The 21,632-nt window shown below is 40.8% G+C and overlaps 1 protein-coding gene across 10 annotated transcripts in view; it reads left to right on the top strand.

Annotated features, from left to right (window-relative positions):
• Positions 1 to 21,632, top strand: part of LOC146008023 (uncharacterized protein C17orf113-like) — a 294,190-nt gene that overhangs the window by 187,043 nt on the left and 85,515 nt on the right. Inside the window, exons 1-3 of one of the 10 annotated variants that reach the window (XM_083146883.1) lie at positions 8,965 to 9,342; positions 10,650 to 11,267; positions 15,529 to 20,924. The exons of 7 other annotated variants lie outside the window; for them this stretch is intronic. In XM_083146883.1, the coding sequence (XP_083003009.1) occupies positions 10,698 to 11,267; positions 15,529 to 17,052 (2,094 nt within the window). In that variant the 5' untranslated portion in view covers positions 8,965 to 9,342; positions 10,650 to 10,697 and the 3' untranslated portion in view covers positions 17,053 to 20,924. Of the gene's footprint in view, positions 1 to 8,963; positions 9,343 to 10,649; positions 11,268 to 15,528; positions 20,927 to 21,632 lie in introns of those variants that run through there. 2 more of the 10 variants (XM_083146888.1, XM_083146889.1) reach the window with 2 other exon arrangements.

The raw sequence follows: 21,632 nt of genomic DNA, 5'->3' as shown, positions 1-21,632 counted from the left end.
GTGATAATCACCCACTACCACAATAAAAGAATGCAGAATAAATAAACAATGGCACTAGCACGCCTAAATGGGAATACACCAAAACCACAAATACTTACAGGGTACACCCTGAGGAAGTCTCTGAGGTAGCCAAAATACCTTGTTGGTACAGGAGTCTGTTTTTACAACCGTGTGGGAAGGAACCAGTATATTCGATGTGTGTGCTGACCAATATTTGGTGTTACCTGGGTATGAACCTCCACCACCTATATACGATCACTAATGCCTTATAATATAAGGCAACAGAAGGTACTAAGAATTTTTTTCTGTTTTATTATGTTATGTTGTTTTAAATAAAGTGTTTAAGATTTTACACTATGAAATTTTTGCACCCACCCTTTCTTCTCCTCTCCTCTAACCAAGGAATGAGGAAGGAGATCTGCCTGTTTCTTGTTTAAAGGATACGAACAAGTCAGGCCTAGGAGAGGGCCCCTTCCGGTTCGTGGTTATATTGTATTTGGGTTATTTGCATACTAGAACATTTTAAACTGGTATGCACCATGAGTTCCTTTTCATTTTATTTTTTGGAGAAACATGCTATTGGGCCTACATAAGTAAGGAGACGTGGTGAACAAAAGCGCCTGACTAGAATTACATCCTACTGACACAGGATCAATCCAGGCCTAGGAAAGGTCCATTTTTGGACCAGGGTGAACCCAGGTGTCAATACGTGGAAGAGATACAACCCTATCAAATGAACTATAGGAACTGAGGACAATTCCTGAAGGAAATATTTGTGGCTTTGATGTATTCCCATTTTGGTGCACTGGTGCCATTGTTTATTCTGCATATGTTCACAATGCCGACTGTGAGATGCCAACCTTCTGCACAGATTGACAGACAAGGGTTATGCAGTACATGGTTATCTGGCTCCCCCTGAGCTGCCCGGGACCTTCCTTGCACATGCAATCTATTGTATGCGACCCCATACCCCGCCACCTGGAAGGGGGCTGAGTCGGAGGCTCAGGTACGATGCGCATGGGACTGCACATCTGACCCAAAGGGGATGCCAAACACATCCGATTTGAGCGCATTTCTTAGCCCGATCAATTGGGATCGGGAGAAATCGGCTCAAATCACACTAGTGTATGGGCACCTAAGGAGTGCAATGAAGAATAAATCTAAACATTGAAAACTTGTCCAAATAATAACAATAAAAAAAGACAACAAAGAAAAACACCACAGCACACTGAACATTCAGCCTCGGGTTGAATTGTAGCATAATGCATTATACATTGTGATATAAGACATTAATATGTAAATTTAAGCATGGAAAATATAGGTTTAGTCCATATTTTGACATGTGCACAATCACAATGACCCCTTTTACTCCGAATCTATGCTGCTGCTCTTTGACAATTTAATGTGATTGTTATGACTATGAGACTTTAACAAATTAACCTATCAATCAACAACATCTGAAATGTTCTCATAGGTCTGCACAGCGAATATGACCTATACTGTGCCTGCTTGCCTACAACCCTTTCCTTGCCAGTAGTGTGAATAACTCTTCAATTGCTCCGAATGGTTAAACTGCATCCATTGAATCTATTTAGTAGAGGTAGCTTATGAATTTATTGGGAACCAGTGACACCTAGACTATTGATTCAGCTCATAAAATGGCTGCCTTCCTTTTTGTAGGTGATGTGTCCACTTTAAAATGAGGTCTCTGCTGATGTGTAAATCTCTTGCTCATTATTACTATTTTCGTGCTCTGATGGGTTTCTTTTTTTAAGCTGTGAAGGGTTGTCCCATTACTTCAGTAACCTCTCCAGAAGGTTTCCTTAGATCCTGATCACAAGGAAATTGCAAACCATACTGTCACATTTGGCTAATTGTTTTTATTAATGGCTTTTCTTAACGTACAACTGCTTTCTGGAAAAGCGTGAATTGTAATGAGGCAAAGCATGACACATTTTATGATTATCCAACTACAATATACCCACACGCCTGTCAGTGTGCACTGTGTTCCCGAATATCACAGACTATGCACTGAAAATGTAGTAAAATTGAGGAAACCAACAATTTTAAGGTATTGTTAACAAGCTTGTGTTGATTTTTGTGTACAAAAGCTGGAATTGTCACAGGTTTTTGTCATTGTCACTGAATATATGCAATCCAGAAAGCAATTGAAGCACTGTCACAAACTACTGATTGTTTTAACTTTTGTTTTATTTTTCTGCACAAATCAGTAGAATAGAACCATGAGCTTTGATGTGGGTGTATTCATATTATCCACTAGTAAGCCACTCAAAGCAAAAGCTTTGAAAGCTTGATTGCTACCTTCTGTGTGCATTTGTGTGAAAGAATGTAGTTTCACTCTCTGCCAGTAGATGGCAGTATTTCCGAGACCCACGGACACTAGACATATATATAGATGATAGATATTTGATAAACAGATCTACATATAATAATTTAAATATCTCAGAGGCAGAACTACCATTGGTGCATTGCACAAGGCATTTGTGGAATAAGGGGCTCACTGCTGCCACCCACTGCTGTGTGGCATATTGTTAACTTGGGTTGGAGTGGAGGACGGGGACCTTTAAATTTGAAGTTCATTTCTCAAATTGTAGACTTAAGGGGTTATTCTGATTCACTCGGAAAGGCACAATCACTCTCTAATGGACAAAACCATATGCACTGCAGGTGGGACTGATGTAACATGTGCAGTTGCAGTGTAAAGATAAAGCAGCCAATATTTACCCTGCACAGAAACAATAAAACACCCAAATGTAACTCTCTGCACATGCTACATCAGCCCACTTGCAGTGCATATGGTTTTGTCCATTAGAGAGTAATTGTGACTTTCCGAGTGAATCCGAATAACCCCCTTAATGCTGAAATTAGAAATAACTATACATTTACGTGTATCCGTCGCCAATACATGATAGTAGCAACATGTTTTGAACTGAACCATTATTTAATCTATCAGTTCAGTAGGAAGGTGTCACTAAGGCACTATGGGGGGTATTCATCCCGGGAGATATTTCCAACAGGGGAAATGGCACCCACCGCCTATTCAATGCTGCCATTTCTGACAGCATTGAAGGAGGAATTCGACAAAACAGATCTGACTTTTAAACCAGTCTGATTTGTTTTCTCGAAAACAGATGTGGATTGTCGAATTCACAGGCGTTTTTCGACAATCCACGGCCGTTTTCGCCAACACGCCGTCTACGGCATTCGACAGGCAGAACACTGAATTCCGCCTGTCGAATACCTTTCAAGCTGGTGAAAACAGCCCAGGGTTCCGAAAGTCGGAATCCCGTATTGAATACCGCCCTGTGTAGGTAATCTACCTAGGAAAATCATTTTCTGCAGTTATAAAACCAGGAACCGATCCGCTCCCAACCCTGGTACAGCACATGAGCTACTTATGAATATGGCTTGTCCACATACAGATATAGAATCTTATTATGGATTTGCCCCTAATTCTGAGTCCCTTGTTTCTTATTACCTCAGTGATGTCACTTGTTCCTAATACATGGATCAGTTGCATGTTTATGATAATTAGATTAGCTCATTACATGGCTGCCTCTAGTGTATGTAGGAAGAGTATACTGTAGGTGAAACTATTTAAATGCATGAGGAGTCTTTCTTTTGTCAAGGTCTAAAATTGTGGTTTCCTCTAGCAAATGTCACTGCTGATGTGGTCTGTCAGTGATCTTCAGATAATCCATTCTGAGTGCACATTACCCAAACCCTTCCACACCGCTCCACTTCTCTGCTCTCTCAGGCTCTGTCACCTTGTGTTACAGCTCCCATGTTGACCCATCGCAGGATGGAGGAAGTCCATGGCTTCAGGCCCTCTGCGTCTCTTCACCCTTTCAAAGCCAGAGAGGTCCACACATCGTTATCTGGCTGCCTTCTGCTTTAAGACTCAGCTTCACAGCTAAATGTTGTTACTTGAGGAATTTCTTAAGTCTGTTAATTTGTTATTGACTATTCTTGCTTTGATAACACACAGCAGTAGGTTATTTCAAATGTCATCTCTAGTCCCCAGGCTGTTGGAGACAAATCTCTCTCGCCATATTGAGGTCAGCTTCCAGTTTAATCAAAGCCTTCCAGCAAAACGGTTAGCTCCTAGCTCATGTCACTTTGTTTGGGATGTACAGTATGTACTGCAGGAATTTACTTTATTAAATTGGCCGTGCTGTATAACTGAATTTATTAAGGATTGTACTACGATAATCGGCGGTATAATGCAATTTATCTATCAATAATTTCTTATGACATTTTTTTTAATCATATTTTTTTCTTGGGCAAATAATTTTTTTATTATTATTAATAATAATAATAATAATAATAATCATAATAATATATAATTTAAAAATAAATATATTTTTCAAGTTACTTGCCACATTTGTAAATATAATACTGCACTACAGATGTATACATATACAGGTTGAGTATACCTTATTCAAAATGCTCGGGACCAGAAGTCTTTTGGATAACGGATTATTCCGCATTTCCGAATATTTTTATATTTCAATGCTGTACCTTGAGGTATCTTGCATTTATGTGGTACAAACACATGAAATACACACAAATATATTTTATTTGTGCTTAAAACATGGGGGGTTATTCTGTTTGATTCGCAAGGCTGCGAATTTGCATATTGTACATATCGTAACCTTACCCTCCCACAGCCTAACCCTCCCCACTAGTGCCTAACCCTAGAACTGTATTCCATTAAAAGAAGAGCCCATCAATCAATTATGTGTGTTTTGCATTGGTAATTGTACTAGACCATTGTCATAGCTCTAAATACTTGCATCATCCATATATGTTTTTGACTTTAATTGCATGCACTGTTACACAGAGTAATTAGAAGATTAGGAGATTACGGTGCGACTGAGAGACTTTTATATTGTAGTGAGTGCCAATAGATGGTAGACACGCCTTATTGGCGGTGTTAGACACCCAATGGGCATGTTAGGCACACCCAATGGGACGGTGCACCCCCTAATGAAATGTGCTACGCACACCTATGCTTGCCACTCCCAGGAAATGGCTGTTACACTCCCAAGTGCCAGCTGCTTCCTCCTCCATCCCTTCCCGTGAACACCTCTGTGTGTCAGGCAGAGATGTTTGCATTTTTAGAGGTGAAATCGCAGGATACTTTCTGCACATAGTTGGAATAATCGCTAAACTGCGCTACTGATATTGTATGCGACCAGTAGTGAATTAGGCCCTTTGAGCAGTGCCAGGATTCCGATGGCGGTATTCTGACTGCTGGCATCCTGATTATCTGGATGACAAATACATCCCCATTGTAGGATTATCTAATTTATCACAAATACATTAATACAGTGTCTTGCTCTTTACATATATCCCCCAAACTGAGATTTTATCCCTGGGCCATGGCTTAAGTTCTAACTAGGGTACTGCTATGTGATGTTCAAGTCTCCATGTTAGTGCTCAGGGGTCTTTCTAAAGTATAATAATTTACTGATAGGTTACATAGCACAAAATGGACCCTAGTGTATTTGTGTGAATGTGATGGAGAATATACACTGTACGCGCCACTGGGGCAGTGACTGCAATGAGCAATCAGTGGATAAGTAGGATCACAGTGTCTAGGTCAACAGTCAAAAGGTCAACAACTATTGGTCTGCAGGCAGGAGGTCCACACAGGTTGGCGTGGTCAAAAGCTAGACACAAGCAAAAGGTCAACATGGAAATGGTTGACTTGGGACAATGTCAATAATTTTACTTTTTTTGTGTCTATGTCAACATGGTCGACCTGGACACCGTGTCAGTGTAACTAGTCCCCTTATGTGTCAACCTTCTGCCTGTCGACCTAATGACCACAAACCGTGAGCAATTAGACATTCTCTGTAAAGAGCTGCATAATACAATGTAATTGATGTATACAGAATAATATTTAGCAAGACCCCGATGGTTTAAACATAGACTTCCATAATGGCAACCTGCTGTAAACAGACCCTACGTTTATTGTATCCTGTTGCATACCTTCCCCATACTAACTTTATTGGACAATTGTTGTAACCTATATGCACATACATGAAGGCAACTCTCCTTTGGGTTCCTTCTACTCTACCTGCAGCATGCATTTAATGATAGCACCCATGGATAACTATGACAACATGAGTGACAAGACATTCATCCAATGAGAACATTTAGGGGAGGGTCATACTTCCCCTTATAAACCGGACACTAATTGCTACATGACATCCTTGAAAAAGGCCGATAGGCGGCTGAAACGCGTTGGACACCTTCCACACATCCACCGATCGTCTACACAGAAGTCTCCTCCCCAACCCAGCCAGGGAGTCGAGCGCACACAGCTCCCACCCCCCTGTCACTCCGGGCTGACGCTCCCCAGCCAAACCCGGAAGTGACGGCGACGCGAGGTGAGCAGTGTGGAATTACGGCCGACGCACCCGCTAGCAGCGCGGGCGCCGGTGAAGTGAACATCAACGGAACGGCGAGGGACTGATCCACCACGGTACAGGGTATCGGGTAAGTACGCTGTGCACCACCGGACGGGTTAGGGACGCCAGCCCCCGGTGACATCACGTACTCACCTTGACCCCAGCAGCATCACAATTATTTTTCCAGACTATATTTTTTCACAGAGACTTGCATTTAATGAGACTTTGTACGCTCATCATCCTAAGGCATATTGTGGTTTCCTGCTTTTTTACAGGCAGCCAGTCCCCCATCCACCCCTGTCATATTATCAGCGAGCAGCAGACATTACCAAGTGAGAGCTCTTTCACTGACTTTTGGAGTGATTATACAACTCCTTACACCCCCACCGGTGTGTCTCCACACACACCAATACCCCCCCCCCCCCCCATATCCACGTGCATACTTCATTTATTTTAGTAATAAAACATTTCTTTCTTTTTACCAACCATACTGTTTAATAGCCATTTTTTACCTCGCACACACACCAAGAGGGAGAGCGCAGAACCATCCAACCTTCTTTGTATCTACCCAGGAGTACTGGACTACTCCGGTTCAGCTGCCCCCTTGCACAATTGTACTTTAGCGCTGGCACATCCTGAATTGCAATTATTATGATTTATGGAAAATCCTGACAGTTTTGCAGACTGCCTTATATACAGCTACATTTCACAAGGACCCTGCAATACCATGCCTTGGTGTATGCGGTCCCTGAATCGACAATGTCTAGGTCGACCACTAATGGTCAACAGTGACTAGGTCGACACCTGGAATGGTGGACATAAGTTTTTCAGTTTGTTTTTTTTGGTGTCGACTGACTTGGTTCATACTTTATTATACAAGTGGGCATAGAGTGAGAATATAATAGTGCCCAAAGCATGGCGAGTACAACGGTACACTTATACGGTGTCCATGTTGACATATGTCGACATAGGCAACTAAAATCATGAGAACTCATGTCAACCTTCTGAGTGTTGACCATGGCCATATTGACCTTAAGCCATAGTTGCCTACCCTCTTGCATTCTGCAGTAGAATCCCTGACATAGCAGCAATCTCCCTCTCTCCCTCATTAGTCTACCAATCTCCCTCATGTCACCTATCCCATATTACACTGTGAAATTTTTTTGGGGGAAAAAAGGAATGAGAGACAGATACATTTACATTAAATCATCAGCATCACTTTACCATGTATAATAACTTGTACCAACTGCTTTGGGGCTCATCTACATTTGGATATAAATCATTTTAAATTACACACCCACACTTCTAGGTGCCACGTTCACAATCTCTTTTCATACTCTCTCCATATATGGAACTAGACACGCCCTTTGACTCGTCGGGGTAACCAATTCACCAAGCTGGGTAACTCTTTTACCGTCTATACCTCCTTATCCACTGCGATAATCGTCCATATGCTACATCTATGTGATGAACTATCTCCACCACTAAACCATTGGAGATCCCAAATGCCTTCTCGGAGACCAGATATACTGTATTGCGGAGAAATTCTCCATTTCCCTCTAACATGCAGGAATAATTGGTTGCAACCTTGACCCTTTTTAATCATTTCCATTATTTTTTATTTTTCATTTTTTATTTCCTTATTTTACATTGTTTTATATCATACAGGTATATGTGTACACAATAAATTGTTAAATTTTACAGTGTGATTCTTTCAGTGAAACCCAGCACTGCTCAAACCCTCTTCTTGTCCAATTTTGCTTTTTTTTTAGGTCTCCCAAAATTCCGTCTAGAGCAGCAGGTAAAGACAGCGCTACCAGATACGCCCCCCCCCACCCCCCCTAATCTCCCTGAAACTAGTTTTCAAAAGTAGGCGTAATGGGCCCCATACATCAGCAATCACAATGGATTCTACAATCTATCTGACTTTGCCCACACATTACAGATTTATTTCAGTGATCGGCAGATTTTTCCATCTAAAGATTGCATCTTCATATCTGGAAATTGCCCCAATCGATTGTCATTTCAGCTGTTCATAATGTAAATAGATGAAGACGACGAATTGCGAATGCCCACACATATAAAAAAGATCTGCAGATAATACCAGATTATTAAACATGTTTAAAAACCTGATTAAGCAATCGATTGGCGATTTTGATTGGGATTGCCAAAAGGGGGAGCCCACACATCTAAAATTAATTGTGGCAATCATCTCCATATCTGAAAATTGTCACAATTAATTGCTGATGTATGGGGCCCTTAAGGCATGTATGCCTTAAGCTTGTGTCGACCTTCTGGCAATGTTGACCTATAGACTGTCAACCATTTTCAGATGTCGGCCTAATCACTGTCGACCAGTAGCTGACCTACTGACTGTTGATTTATTTTAGACATTGTCTATCCACTATAAAGTAACCGCCCTGGCAGCATACTATGATACACATACAGTACTGTACGTCTTTATAAGGAAATGAGACAGGGAAAATATTCACATCTCCGGACACTAGGGGGCAGCACTGACATTGCAGCAGAGTAACACACGCACACACACACACACACGCATTGGCCCCAAGCCAGGCACACACATCATGGCTGCTCCCATGTCTCAGCAGCTGCCTGCAAAGCATTGTTTTCCCAGAGCTGAATGCACCACTAGTCACTAATTAGGGAATGTCCCTGTGCTGCCAGTGGCCTTGGGGTTATCAGCCGCAGCCTCCGGAGTCAGGGCAGAGCAGTGCAGCAGCAGTGACAGGGAGGAGGAGGAATGCATGGAGCCATCTCGTCTTTGTGTGTCTGAAAACAAAAAGCAGGCACAGGGGGGAGGAGGAGGATAGGGGAGTGTGCAGGGATATTTTGGTGCAGCCTGGAAAGTTAATATAAGCTCCATCATCATTTGCACAGGGTATGTATACAGTATGTGATTGTGCTCCCTTCTTTGCTGAACTTCTGCTTTTAACCTTCTATTGACCTATTTCAACCCTTTTTACTTATAATGATCTGGTGCTCATAATGAATTGTCTATTTAGACATAACATTATAAGTGCTTTTTTGTTACAGAAACTTTTTAAACTTAAATTGTTTTTATTCTATTTAAAAACAAACAGCATAGGTATGTAATATGGTGATGGTTACTAATGCATTATTATGCAGTATTCTACAAAAGGAGATCTATAGTGCAGTAAATAATGTTTCATAAAATGATGCATGGCAACAAAAACTGTTGGTATCTAACTATACACAACTCCAATTTATGTTTCCATAGGCAATGCATCATTTCTTTCTCCCTTGCAAGGCTCCTCACCTTACCCTTCATTACTTTCGCCAAAAGTATTCAGGCATAAAAGTAAATTACACTCTATTAATAACATTAATTGCTACAGTTATAAGCAAATCCCACTCTTGCTTTAATTCTAGGTTGGTCACATCTTAGCAGCTGATATATATAAAATAGTAGTAGTAGTAAATAAGTTTAACATTTTCAACAGCATCTGAATATATTGCAAACCGTATACTGCATTTGAGATATACATTTTATTTGTATTCAGCCATTTCAGTGCTGGTCTTCTGCAGTGGTAGATGTTTTCTGCAATTAGAAATTGGGAGTAAAATATAGAAAACTTGTAATTCCATCTGTTCATAAACCGAGTAACTAAGCTTAATAACTGACCAGCTATAGTGTATATATTTATTTATTTATTTACAGTTTCTTATATAGCGCACATATTCCGCAGCGCTTTACAGAGAATATATATATATATAGTGTGATACCCTTGAAGAAGGTGGTAGCACCACCGAAACAGGCTGTCGGGTATCCTGCTTGGAAGTGGTGATGGGTGTCCTATAGAATAGAATATGCAGTTTCATTGATGCACTTGGACCATGATAAGTAACCTTCCCACTTTTTGGAAAATGTTTTAGCTCAGTATGTTGCCATGTGCTATTATTCGAGTCTTTTGCTTATAAAAGCTTTTTTCATTCTTTCATAAATTGGTGTGCTGAACATTTTTTCACCTTGTGTGAGAATATACCTATATATAGTGTGTGCTATAAAAGTGTCTATTCCGCAGTTTATTGCTGTGTTTGTTTATCTGCAGTTGGTGTCCCTATGACAGAAGTACTGTACACCAGAATGTCCGTCAAAGCTTGGTGTGGGAGACCGGGCTATTTTTGATCCCTAATATCTTTCCCCTTGTTTCTTTCATCCACCAGTCTTATCACTGATGCTGCATTAGAGTGCATTGCTCTGTTTAATGCAGAATGGAAAACTTCAACCCGCCCCTAATGTTTGATTTCAGCATGGGCAGTGTTGGGAGCATGGTGACTCCAGGAAAAAAGCCAGCAGGGGAGACTTCAAATTCCAATAAGAAATGTAAGAGGTATTTCAATGAGCATTGGAAGGAAGAGTTCACCTGGCTGGAGTTTGACTACGAGCGCAAGCTGATGTTTTGTATGGAGTGCCGACAGGCTCTTGTGAAGAACAAGCACGGCAAGGCTGAGAATGCCTTCACCGTGGGGACCGATAATTTTCAGCGGCACGCACTTTTACGTCATGTGACCTCTGGTGCTCATAGACAGGCACTCACGGTTAACAGTGAGCAGCTGGCCATGGAATTACAGTTTCATCAAGAAATAAAGTCAGTCATCAAAGCTGAGATGGATCCATCTAAGGTCGCTATACTGACGACTGTTTACAGCATGGCCAAGGATGGTATTTCCAGTGGGAAACTGTCTTCACTGCTGGAACTGCAGAAATTTAATCTGTGTGAAGCGTTGTTATCTTCTGAGCAAAATGAGTATTACCACCCAAGCAGTGTAAGACAAATGCAGGTGTGTACAGTCTACACAGACTTGTATTGACAGTCAAAAGTCAATCTAAGAAAAATGCAGAATAAAGAAAAATGAAGAGGCCAGGAGAAACTTAGGAAAGGGATTTATGTTTCTCAGAAGGACACAGTTGATGCAGAACATGTTAAGAAAGAACATTTGGAGTGATTGCTCCGTGTACCTTGTTACTGTATAAAAGCATCATTGTTCTGCAACAAGTGTGGCCTTTACACATCTGTTCTTTGACAGATCATCAGAACATACATATTCTCTTTTTACATTTTGGGCCTAATTCAACACCGCTCATTAAGCAGCGGTTGCTCGCTGCTTAGCAAGCGGCTTAACACCAAACGTCAGCCCCCCTTCCACCTCGGTAACATGCGATGGGATGGGAAATCATGGTTTCTCCGGCCTTCCCAAATAAGTCAGTCTGAACTGAATTTTATTTGCAAGCTCTAGTGCGAAGACGGGTTGGACGGCTGATGTCCTGTGACGTCAGCCGCCGGCCCCTGGCAGGCATCGCCTGCCTGCGTTCCCAGGGCAACGCCAACCATTTTAAGGGGGACGCCCATAAAACGCTGGGCATTCCGGCCCTATGTCCGCCCATGGCACTCCCTTCCCGCAGCGAATGGCCCGGCGAGTTTGTAACTTGCCGAAGCTGTTCGCAGTTGCAGAAATGCGAATGTGCAAACCTCGATCATCGGGGCAGGGGCCCAATTTGGCTCTCTACGAGTGATCCTGAATCGGCTCCTTTGTTAGACAAACCAGTAATCATGGGAAAGCTGACTATTAATCCTCTTTAGGCCCTTGTGATCACTTATTACGGCCACTTATTGTAAAATTGCTCCTATATAACGTGTATATTTTTAATTGCACTTTTTCCCTTGAAGCATTCTTTACTGAGGGTCCCTATGCTTGACTCCCATGATTTCATGTATTAAGTAGTCACAGCAATGATCTATAATTGGGACCTCTACAGCTCACCTACACTTCTCATGTCCTATCTGGAAGGTCGTGTCATTACAAAATAGATATATAGGTTAATCATTTATGGCTTATTCTAAAAATACAAACTTGACAATTATACAAATTTAGTGCAAATTAAGGTTATTGTTTTTAAATACAAATACATAGGCATTCTTTGGTTTCACTGTAATTTGTTACAATGCAGTCAAAATTTAGCATAGCAACCATCCAATCAGATGTGTCATTTTAATAGCCTAGATTGCGGTAAAGGTTTCCTCTGGAAATTGTAGGTTTGTACTGTTCACACCTTGGGGCAGATGTATTAAGCCTTAACAAGAGATAAATGTAAGGGTAATAGAGTGATAAACATCCAGCCAATCAGCTCCTTACTGACTTTTTTCAAACACAACATGGCAGTTACGATGTGATTGGCTGGACATTTATCTATTTTTATCATCCTTGCATTTATCTCTTGTTAAGGCTTAATACATCTGCCCCTTGTTACTACAAGCCTTTTTATTTTTAAGTAGGTTCCTGCCATTATAAATTAAACAAAATTCCTGTCTGCGATTTATCACAGCCTGCAGCTAATAATTGAGCTCCCTATGGATACTCTATAGGACCACAAAAATGCAGGCTGTGGAATTTATTATCAGTCAAATACAATATTTTAAAGGGCAAATATAATATACAATATGATTGTGCATCTTGTGAGTTCCCTGCATGTATGTAAAAGTTCCCATATCATGACAAAATCTTCCTAAATTATGCTTCCTTTCCATGCCTTTAGTGACTCCCTGCAGTGTCCTTTAGTAGATTTACAAAAAATAATGTCAAAAAATAGTGTCAAAGAAAAATTGGGTACTTGTGTATTATCACGGCGCCCACATTTTCCATCGTAGGGCATTGTACAACCAAAAAATCGTGTTGCATCGCATGCTATCACATCGATGTGACGCAATTGGACCCGATTTTTAATTGTACAGGCACCCAGATGCCTGATCCCTATGTTAAATGCCCCCCCCCCCTCCCAGACCCGATTTTTGATTGTACACCCACCCTGATGGGTAATGATTATGTGAAATGCCTCCCCATTGTCAACGCCACCCCACTATCAACGCCAACCCGAAGCGTGGCGAGCGCAGGCGGTGCGCGTCCTCCGACCTTTTCATACCCCCACTATCCACGTCGGCGTGGAGTTGACTTTGTATATTGTGGCTCACCACGCTTCGGGTTGGCGTTGATAGTGGGGTGGCGTTAACAATGGGGGGCATTTAACATAGTCATTACCCATCAGGGTGGGTATACAATTAAAATATATAGGGAAGAAACCGCAGTCATTTTTGTGGAGGAATATTCTAATTCGAACATAAAATGTAAGCCAACAAATAAGAATGGTACTTGTGTAGTTTCATGGCGCCGTGCTACTTTCGGGTTCTACGCTCGCCACAAACTATGTTAAAAAAAGTAACTTCACTCCATGCCAACATGGATAGTTCATATCCCCACTATCCATGTTGGCATGGAGTTAATTTTAAATAGTGTGGCGAGCGTAGCGAGCCACCAAGCCCGCAGCGTGGGCGAGCGAAGCGAGCCCCGCAAGGGGACTCAGACGCACGGCGCCATACTGGCGCCGTGAAACTACACAAGTACCATAAGAATTTCCTTACATTCTGAATTATTAGTATATTTTGATCTGTATTCAAATATTTAAAAATACTTATCTTTACACAAGAGATCCTGTTTTAAAGGTAGGGAAATTTACATTTGAAACGAAAAATCAAGGTCACTGGGTTTTGGTGATTTGTCTTTGAAAAAATTGCATCAGAGTGGCCACAGCTTGCAATTAATCAGTGTCCGACTCTCCGATCCACCTCAAGCCATTGCACAAAACCTCCCCTCCTCAAGTACTCACGGTTCGTCTTTTCATGGAAATGAAATGGAATTGTATGGATGCCATGAGGCATTTTCTGAGCCCAGTAAATTATGGCAGCAGGCTACAGATTTGCACCACTAGTAATGGGAAAGACAGATACAGAGTGATGGTCTGAGTCTCCGTGTTTTTCTACTGCCCGTGTGATATTAAATAGGTCAAGTAGATTGCAGATTTGTTGTCAGGGGAAGAAAACCTGTTATTTTCAATATGTTTTTCTATAACAAGCAAAGAAAAAGGTATTGGGTATAACATTTTTTTTTCAGAGCAGTTTTTGTTAATACGAGTCACATATTCGCAATATCTGGAATGGGGGTGTCTTCAGGAATTCTGGGAGACCTCACTTTGGATCTACGTCCGATCCCATCAGTTGGGGCCAAATTTGGCCCCATTTCCAATGTGCAAATATGCGCATGTGCAGACCCTCTGTGCGAATGCCATTGGCAAGTATCACACTCACTGAGGCCATCGCATGGGTAGGGGCCGACAGCAGGGGAATGCCCAGCGTTTTATGGGCTTCCTAATGAAAATGTTTGGTGTTCCCCCTGGGAGTGCAGGCGGATTGATGCCTGCTCCGTGCGGGCTGCTGATGTCACATGACGCCAGTGGCCACCCCTTTTTCGGCAATCTCTGGCGCCAATTAAAGTCGGTTCAGACTGACCTTTATTACCGGCGATCATCAAATGATTTCTCTCTCCTCTTCGGCCTCACAAGGGGATGTGTTCTACTACACATCCCCTCACATGTAGCGAGGGGGTGCGGGCATCGGGCGGGTGGGCGTTTGGCCTGGCGGCACTAACCTGTCTGCTAGGCTGCGAATATACGCAACCTAGCAAACAGGTCTGAATCAGGCCCTTTATGTGATAGAAGAGGTTTTAAAAATGAGTGATGCAATTTTGCATGGATTGCTTATTCTGTACATAGGGCCTTATTCTAGTTCACTCTTAGAGGCGAATTCCATCTTAGCTGGACAAAACCATGTGCACTGCAGGTGGGGCAGATGTAACATGTGCAGAGAGAATTAGATTTGGGTGGGGTTTTTCTTCAAAGTGAGATCCATATTGCAGTGTAAAAATAAAGCAGTCAGTATTTTCCCTGCACAGAAACAAAAGAACTCACCCAAAGCTAAATCTCTCTGCGCAAGTCATAAACTTGCATTAATAGCATATGAATTTATGCAGCATTATGATGCAATGCTTCACCCAGCCTTAAAAGTGTGTCACTTTTTCCAGAAACAAGTTTCAAGATTCCTCTTTTTGTAGTTCTAAAATTCCTCTGTATATTGCTGATAATATATCATTCATTTGTTTGACTTTTTCATGAAAAATGAAAGGATTGATTTACTCTTGTCTTTGATCAATTCAGGCAGCCATTGTTAAAGTACTGCACAGTGAAGATCGAAAGAGACTGAAAGAATCCCCGTTCATTGGGCTGGTAGTTGATGAGACCGTGGATATAACAGAACACCGAAGTCTTGTTGTGTTCACAACATCTATTTCACCTTGTGATGGACAACTGTACATCACATTCCTGGGCAGGTTTGAGTTATGTTCAGGGGATGCCAACTCTGTGATAGACAAACTGATGGAGACGTTGAACGACTTTCATGTCCCAACAAAAAAAGTAGCTTGGTTAAGTTCAGATGGTTCATCGTTGATGACAGACAGACAAAATGGTGTGGGAGAGAAGCAGAAATCTTTTTGTCCATTTGTAACAGAGCTTCACTGTATTTCACACAGACGGTCTTTGCTGCCAGCTGAAAGTATTATAAGTGTTGATTATGCAAGGAAATATGAAAGTGTAATGGATGCTGTGTTTAGACTGTATGGCAATAAAAATGGGGAAAGCCATAGCTTGCATAATGTTCTCAACATCTGTGGCATAGATTTAAATTGTCCAGGAACAATTCATTGGACATGTATCTTACCAGCTGTTGAAACCATTGACTCTTCTTGGCCAACACTAGTTCTTTTACTTGAAAGTGAATCTGCAAAGTCTCCTATAGCTAATGGACTATGCCTAGAGCTAAAAAAGTTCTGGTTTGTGGCTTTTACAAAGGTGCTTCTCGATATACTTCCCATCTTCCAGAAACTTAACCAGTTCTTTCAGATTGAGGATCTAGACATATCCATGGTGTATCCAATAGTAACTGCTTCACAGGCCACCCTGCAGGCTCAAAAGTCGACAAATGGGCAGAACTTTCAAGAGTTCCTCAATGAGTTGAATGAGCATCCTGATGAGGACAATGAAAGCAGGTTCTATTACAAAGGGGTAGAGTTGGTTGACTGTTCCAAACTTCAGTTGAAAGACTTTGAGAATATAAAGGAAGCTTGTCTTGAAAATGTATGCAAAAGCTTGCAAGACCGTTTTCCTGGCAATGTGCTCAAAGTAGTAAGCTCGTTTTCAGTTCTTTTTAATCCTAAGTGTTACCCATCCTCCCTGGATGATATTGGGGCCTACGGTGAGGTAGAACTGCGGCACCTGCTGCAGTATTTCTCAGATGTTCTTGTTCCAGATCGAGCATCGAATGACTTTGCTCTCTTTAAACGTATAGTATTTAGCCTTAGCCACCTGACTTTTCGAGATCTATGTGTAAAGCTGGTTCACACAAACTCTGAGATGCATGAGCTTTTTCCTGACTTCACTGTTTTAGCAGCTGTCGCTTTAGTCATGCCACTTGGATTTGCACTCTTTGAAAAAATCAGTCATGCCAAGGAGCTGTGGAAGCATAGTCTCTGGCCAGGAAGAATGGTGGGTGATCTCTGCGATGTTTTAAAAATTGCCATTGATGGCCCAGCACTTAACGAGATGGACTTTCCTAGAGCAGTTGACTACTATGAGAATACAAGGGAACCACAGTCTTTTGTATGTGAAACTCATCATGCATAAAGTAGTAGTAGTATTCACAATTAATTAGGTTATACTAGTTACTGGAAACACAGGGTTCTAATGTTTTGTGTTTCAGTGTTATAGTATACTAGTTGTGGGAAATGAAGAAATACTGTTCCAGGTGGGAGGTTCTAAAAATATAAACCAATTTTTATATGTTAATAAACAAAAAAAAGTAGCTTAGATGATTGTATTGGTAACACTGACCAGCATTCCAGAACTGGGCTGTCCAGCATGTGGTCGATTAGATCATATATGGCTTTCTGGACAAAGTCTGCTTCTTTTTGTATGGCCTACTTTTGAATGACATCAACTTTACTGAAGGTAATAGATGGTGGCGTGGGCTCCCAGTTAAGTAGCGGCTAACGTAACTGGCATAGCGGCTAACAGAACTGGCGGAAGCGGTGGCCGCAAAGATGAGGAAGTACCCATATTGCTTTGAATTTGTATAAAGACCACTTTATTATTTTATTTGCTTGTATTTAGTTTTGTCATACTGTTCTTGCCAAAGTGTTTTGGAATTAGGTAATTAGTACAGAGTGTTTCCTACAGTATAGATTTGGTATAATCATATGATAAAGGTCCAAAACAGTCTTCCATTATAAGTACATCTTGTACTACGCACCTTTACACTTATTACAATTTGTGGCATAGTTTTTTTATGTATTCATTATTATGACTGGTGTGTTATGATTTTAGATTGACGTAGATTCTACAGCATAAAATATAATTTTTTATGCAGTTACTTTCGCATGACAAAAGTCTTGTTCTACCATTCGCTATCCAATTTGAAGTAATGACATGTGATGCATAAAATGTCACTATAATGTTTTCTACATCTGTAACGTGATATTGGAACATTCCTTTAAGATTTTTTTGTTTTTTAATAGATTTCTGAGGACTATTTACTGGCTAATGAATGCCTACTTCTATATATTTTATTAAAATGCAATTGCTTAATGTGTAACCCATAGCAGAAGCAGCCTTATTTGTGAAAGCTACATTCTGTAATCAGGCTGAAGATTCACAGTTAAATCAAAGAGACACTTTTAACCTCTGTGGTATGACCGGTTCCAAGGTTTCCATAGGCTGTATGCTCAAATGTTATTGGTTTAGGCCACAGATATGGCAGCAGAAAGCCATTTCATTTAAGGCACACCACAGTGTGAAAGAGGACACAGGGGCAGATTTATTAAGCTCGATGAAGTGATAAAGTGTCTGGTTTTTATCACCGGCCAATCAGCTCCTACCTGTGAAGTTACAGGCTTGGTTTGAAAAATGAGAGGTAGGAGCTGATTGGTCGGTGATAAAAACCAGACAGTTTATCACTTCACCGAGCTTAATAAATCTACCCCACAGTCCTCTCTCCAACAAAGTGTCTCCCCTGCCGGTAGCAACCATAATACAGGTGATTAAAATGGAACTGCATAAGACAGTATGTGTGCCAGATTCCTAGTGAATTCATATTCTCTCTACATGGCATGTACCTCTTTCAATGAATTTTCCCCAGATAAAATGTTATCCTTTTAAGTCTTCCCTTGCCCAAACTAGCATTTAAGCTCCCTGCAGCATTACTCAATGTTTTCCCCGGAGAACTTGTGAATAAGTGTGAGTTACACAGGTTATCCAGATGCTACTGATTTGATGATCCCAAAAAAACTTGAAATGTTTTGCTTTATTGGCTATGATTTGCCCCTGTCTGACAGGGATTGAGCTTTGATTCTCGTAGAGAAGGTGTGTTGCACAGGGTTGGTTATATACAGTACTCCAGTGTATAAAATTCAAATGATTTATGTGACCTCATTGCTGAGCAGGATTTGGCATTTTTTGAGGCTGGCAATGAACTAACATCATAGACTTTTTAATAGCTTTGTACTTTCTAAACATGCTGTTAGTTTCTTTATAAATCTATAATAGAAGACAATCTTTTCCTGTAGGTATCACAATAGCAGAAAAAATAGAGAACACTTTTAAATTCTTATAACACATACTTTGTTAAAATGCATTTTCCGTTATTTTATTATTGCACATTTGTTGGTATAACTTAACTTTAAGTAGAGCTCTAGTGTAGAGGTGTATTGTCTGACCCTGAAACAATATCTATTAAGGAACAATATCAGTGGCTCATTTTATCTATGAGCTGTAAAATCCACCACCTCAGTTCAGTGTCAGTGAAGCCAGATGTTGTCTCTCACCACACTGACTTCACTGTGACTAGCAGTGACTTCCTATTGGAAGTCCTACTTGTCAGTCACATACACTACAGGCAGTTCCATTGGGAGGTGTTTTCAAACTGGGCAGCGATATGCACAGCTCCCTGCTTGGTCATAAGCCTTAAGCTGGCCATACATCAGAAAGATCGATTGCGCTCATTATTGTGTCCTCGCGGGCTCGATGCGCTTGCTACGATTCAGGTTGGCGTTGATCCTGGGGGTGGCGTTGACAATGGGGGGAGATTTAACATTGTAAGGACCCATCACGGTGGTTGTACAATAAAAAATTGTATACCATTGCATGCATTGTATGCGGCTATATGGCATGCGATCACATAAGATGGAAATCTTGGGCGCCGTGCTAGGAAACAAGTACCAGGCAGTAATACAGGTGCTTTGTGATGAGTATTTCCTTTCTCCTAGGTACCTCATGAACTTGGCAGTGAATAGGTTAAAGATTATATTTTACCCATGTATTTTATTTTTTAGAACAATAACATTTCATTTTGAACAACAGGTATATCCGTGATTACAAATGAAAGCATACTAATACAGGTATCCCTATTACTGAGCTAGAAACTTCTACCCCATATGTTATCTGCTTTACCCCTTTTCAGCCTAATAAATGAACAGAGCTGCTGTGAAAATTCAGTGTAATATTAAACATTGTATTTTACCCTGGCACATTTGAAGATTCCAGGTTTTATTTGAAATCTTCTTTGCTCCAATGTGTTAAGCTAGAAATATTTAGCCCATTATGTAGATTCAGCCCAGTGTGGTCAGTGCAGCTGCCAATCACATTCAGGACTGACATAAATGGGAAGTTTCTTCTTACTTTGAGGTACATTCAGCAACCGTGATTAGGTACCACAAATTAAGGAAAGGTATGTGCACTATTTTGTTGTATTTACCATACATTCCACACTCTGAATTAAACAGTATTGTTATCTTAATGAATATTTATAGTTTACTATAACACTTCTTATCCTGGCATTCACTATACATTTTGTATAGGTAAAATACTGGTGTATTCCTCCTTTATACTATGTAGATTTCATTGAAACACATGACCCTTATTCTGGTTCACTCGCAAAGGCAAATTCCTTCTCAAATGCACAAACCCATGTGCACTGCAGGGGGGCAGATGTAACATGTGCAGAGAGATTTAGATTTGGGTGAGTTATTTTTCAGTTATTGTTTCTGTGCAGGGTAAATACTTTCTGCTTTATTTTTACACTGCAATATAGATCTCACTTTGAAGTAAAATCCCACCCAAATCGAATTCTCTCTGCACAAGTTACATCTGCCCCACCTGCAGTGCACATGGTTTTGTCCATTTGAGAAGGAATTTGCCTTTGCGAGTAAGGACCTATGTCTCATCATCCGCTTGGACTATATGCATATTCCACCATTTGTGTTGCTAAATTATGTATGGCCATTTTGTTTTTTTCCAAGTAAGCAAAAACTGTGCTGTGCAATGTAACGCCGTATCTCTGCTGAATAGCTGCCAGTGTCTCTTCTCTGCTTCTACAAAACCATTATGGTGTTTTTTTATAAGCCTGTGTTGATTTCTTCCAAAGAAAATCTGAATGTTATCACAGCATAGCTGTTTTGATGCATGTTTTTTATTGCTTTTGTATGTAAAAATAAATAAAAAATGCATTTTATTTAGTTTTTAAGTAGTGTTTTAAGAAGACAATAAGGATGTTTTACAAACGTACTTACATTTATCCTATCTGTACACTGGGCCTAATTCTACCTGGATCACTACTAGATAGTTAGAGAAAAAGCTGTTGCCATCAAAAAATCGCCGATCAGACAGAAAGAATAACTGACCCTTGCAAACTTGTGAATGTTTCGCCAGAGCTAGATAAAGGCTTTGGGAGGCCTGGGGCACTTAAGACTGGGGAGCTCTAAAGACTACATTTTGATATACAGGAATAGACCCTCATTCAGATGAGGTTGGAGCTGCTGCTAACATAGAAGTAATCAATTGTTATGAGAGAGAGAGATACTTTGCTGGGGCACTCATATAAAAGATCACTTTTTTAATAATAAAAATAACTATTAATGAAAAGTTAGGTACTTATGTAGTATCTGGGCGCCCGATTTTTTGATTGTATGCCTTAAGTTAAGGCATACAATCAGATGCGATGCGATACGATATCGCATCGCATCGCATACGACCATATCGCATGCGATGCGATGACCCGATTTTTCCATAGGATTCAATGTTAAAATGGTCTGAGTCCATTTTAACATAGAATTCAATGGGAAAAATGGGTCCTTTTCATACCCCTACTATCCAAGTGGGCATGGAGTTGGATATAAACCTGTAGCGAGCCACCGAGCCCGAAGCGTGGCGAG

Source organism: Crinia signifera, chromosome 6 (assembly GCF_055691185.1).
Source record: "Crinia signifera chromosome 6, ASM5569118v1, whole genome shotgun sequence".
Taxonomy (NCBI): Eukaryota; Metazoa; Chordata; class Amphibia; order Anura; family Myobatrachidae; genus Crinia; species Crinia signifera.
Note: the sequence above shows the minus strand (reverse complement) of the source record. Positions and strands in the feature narration are given on the sequence as shown.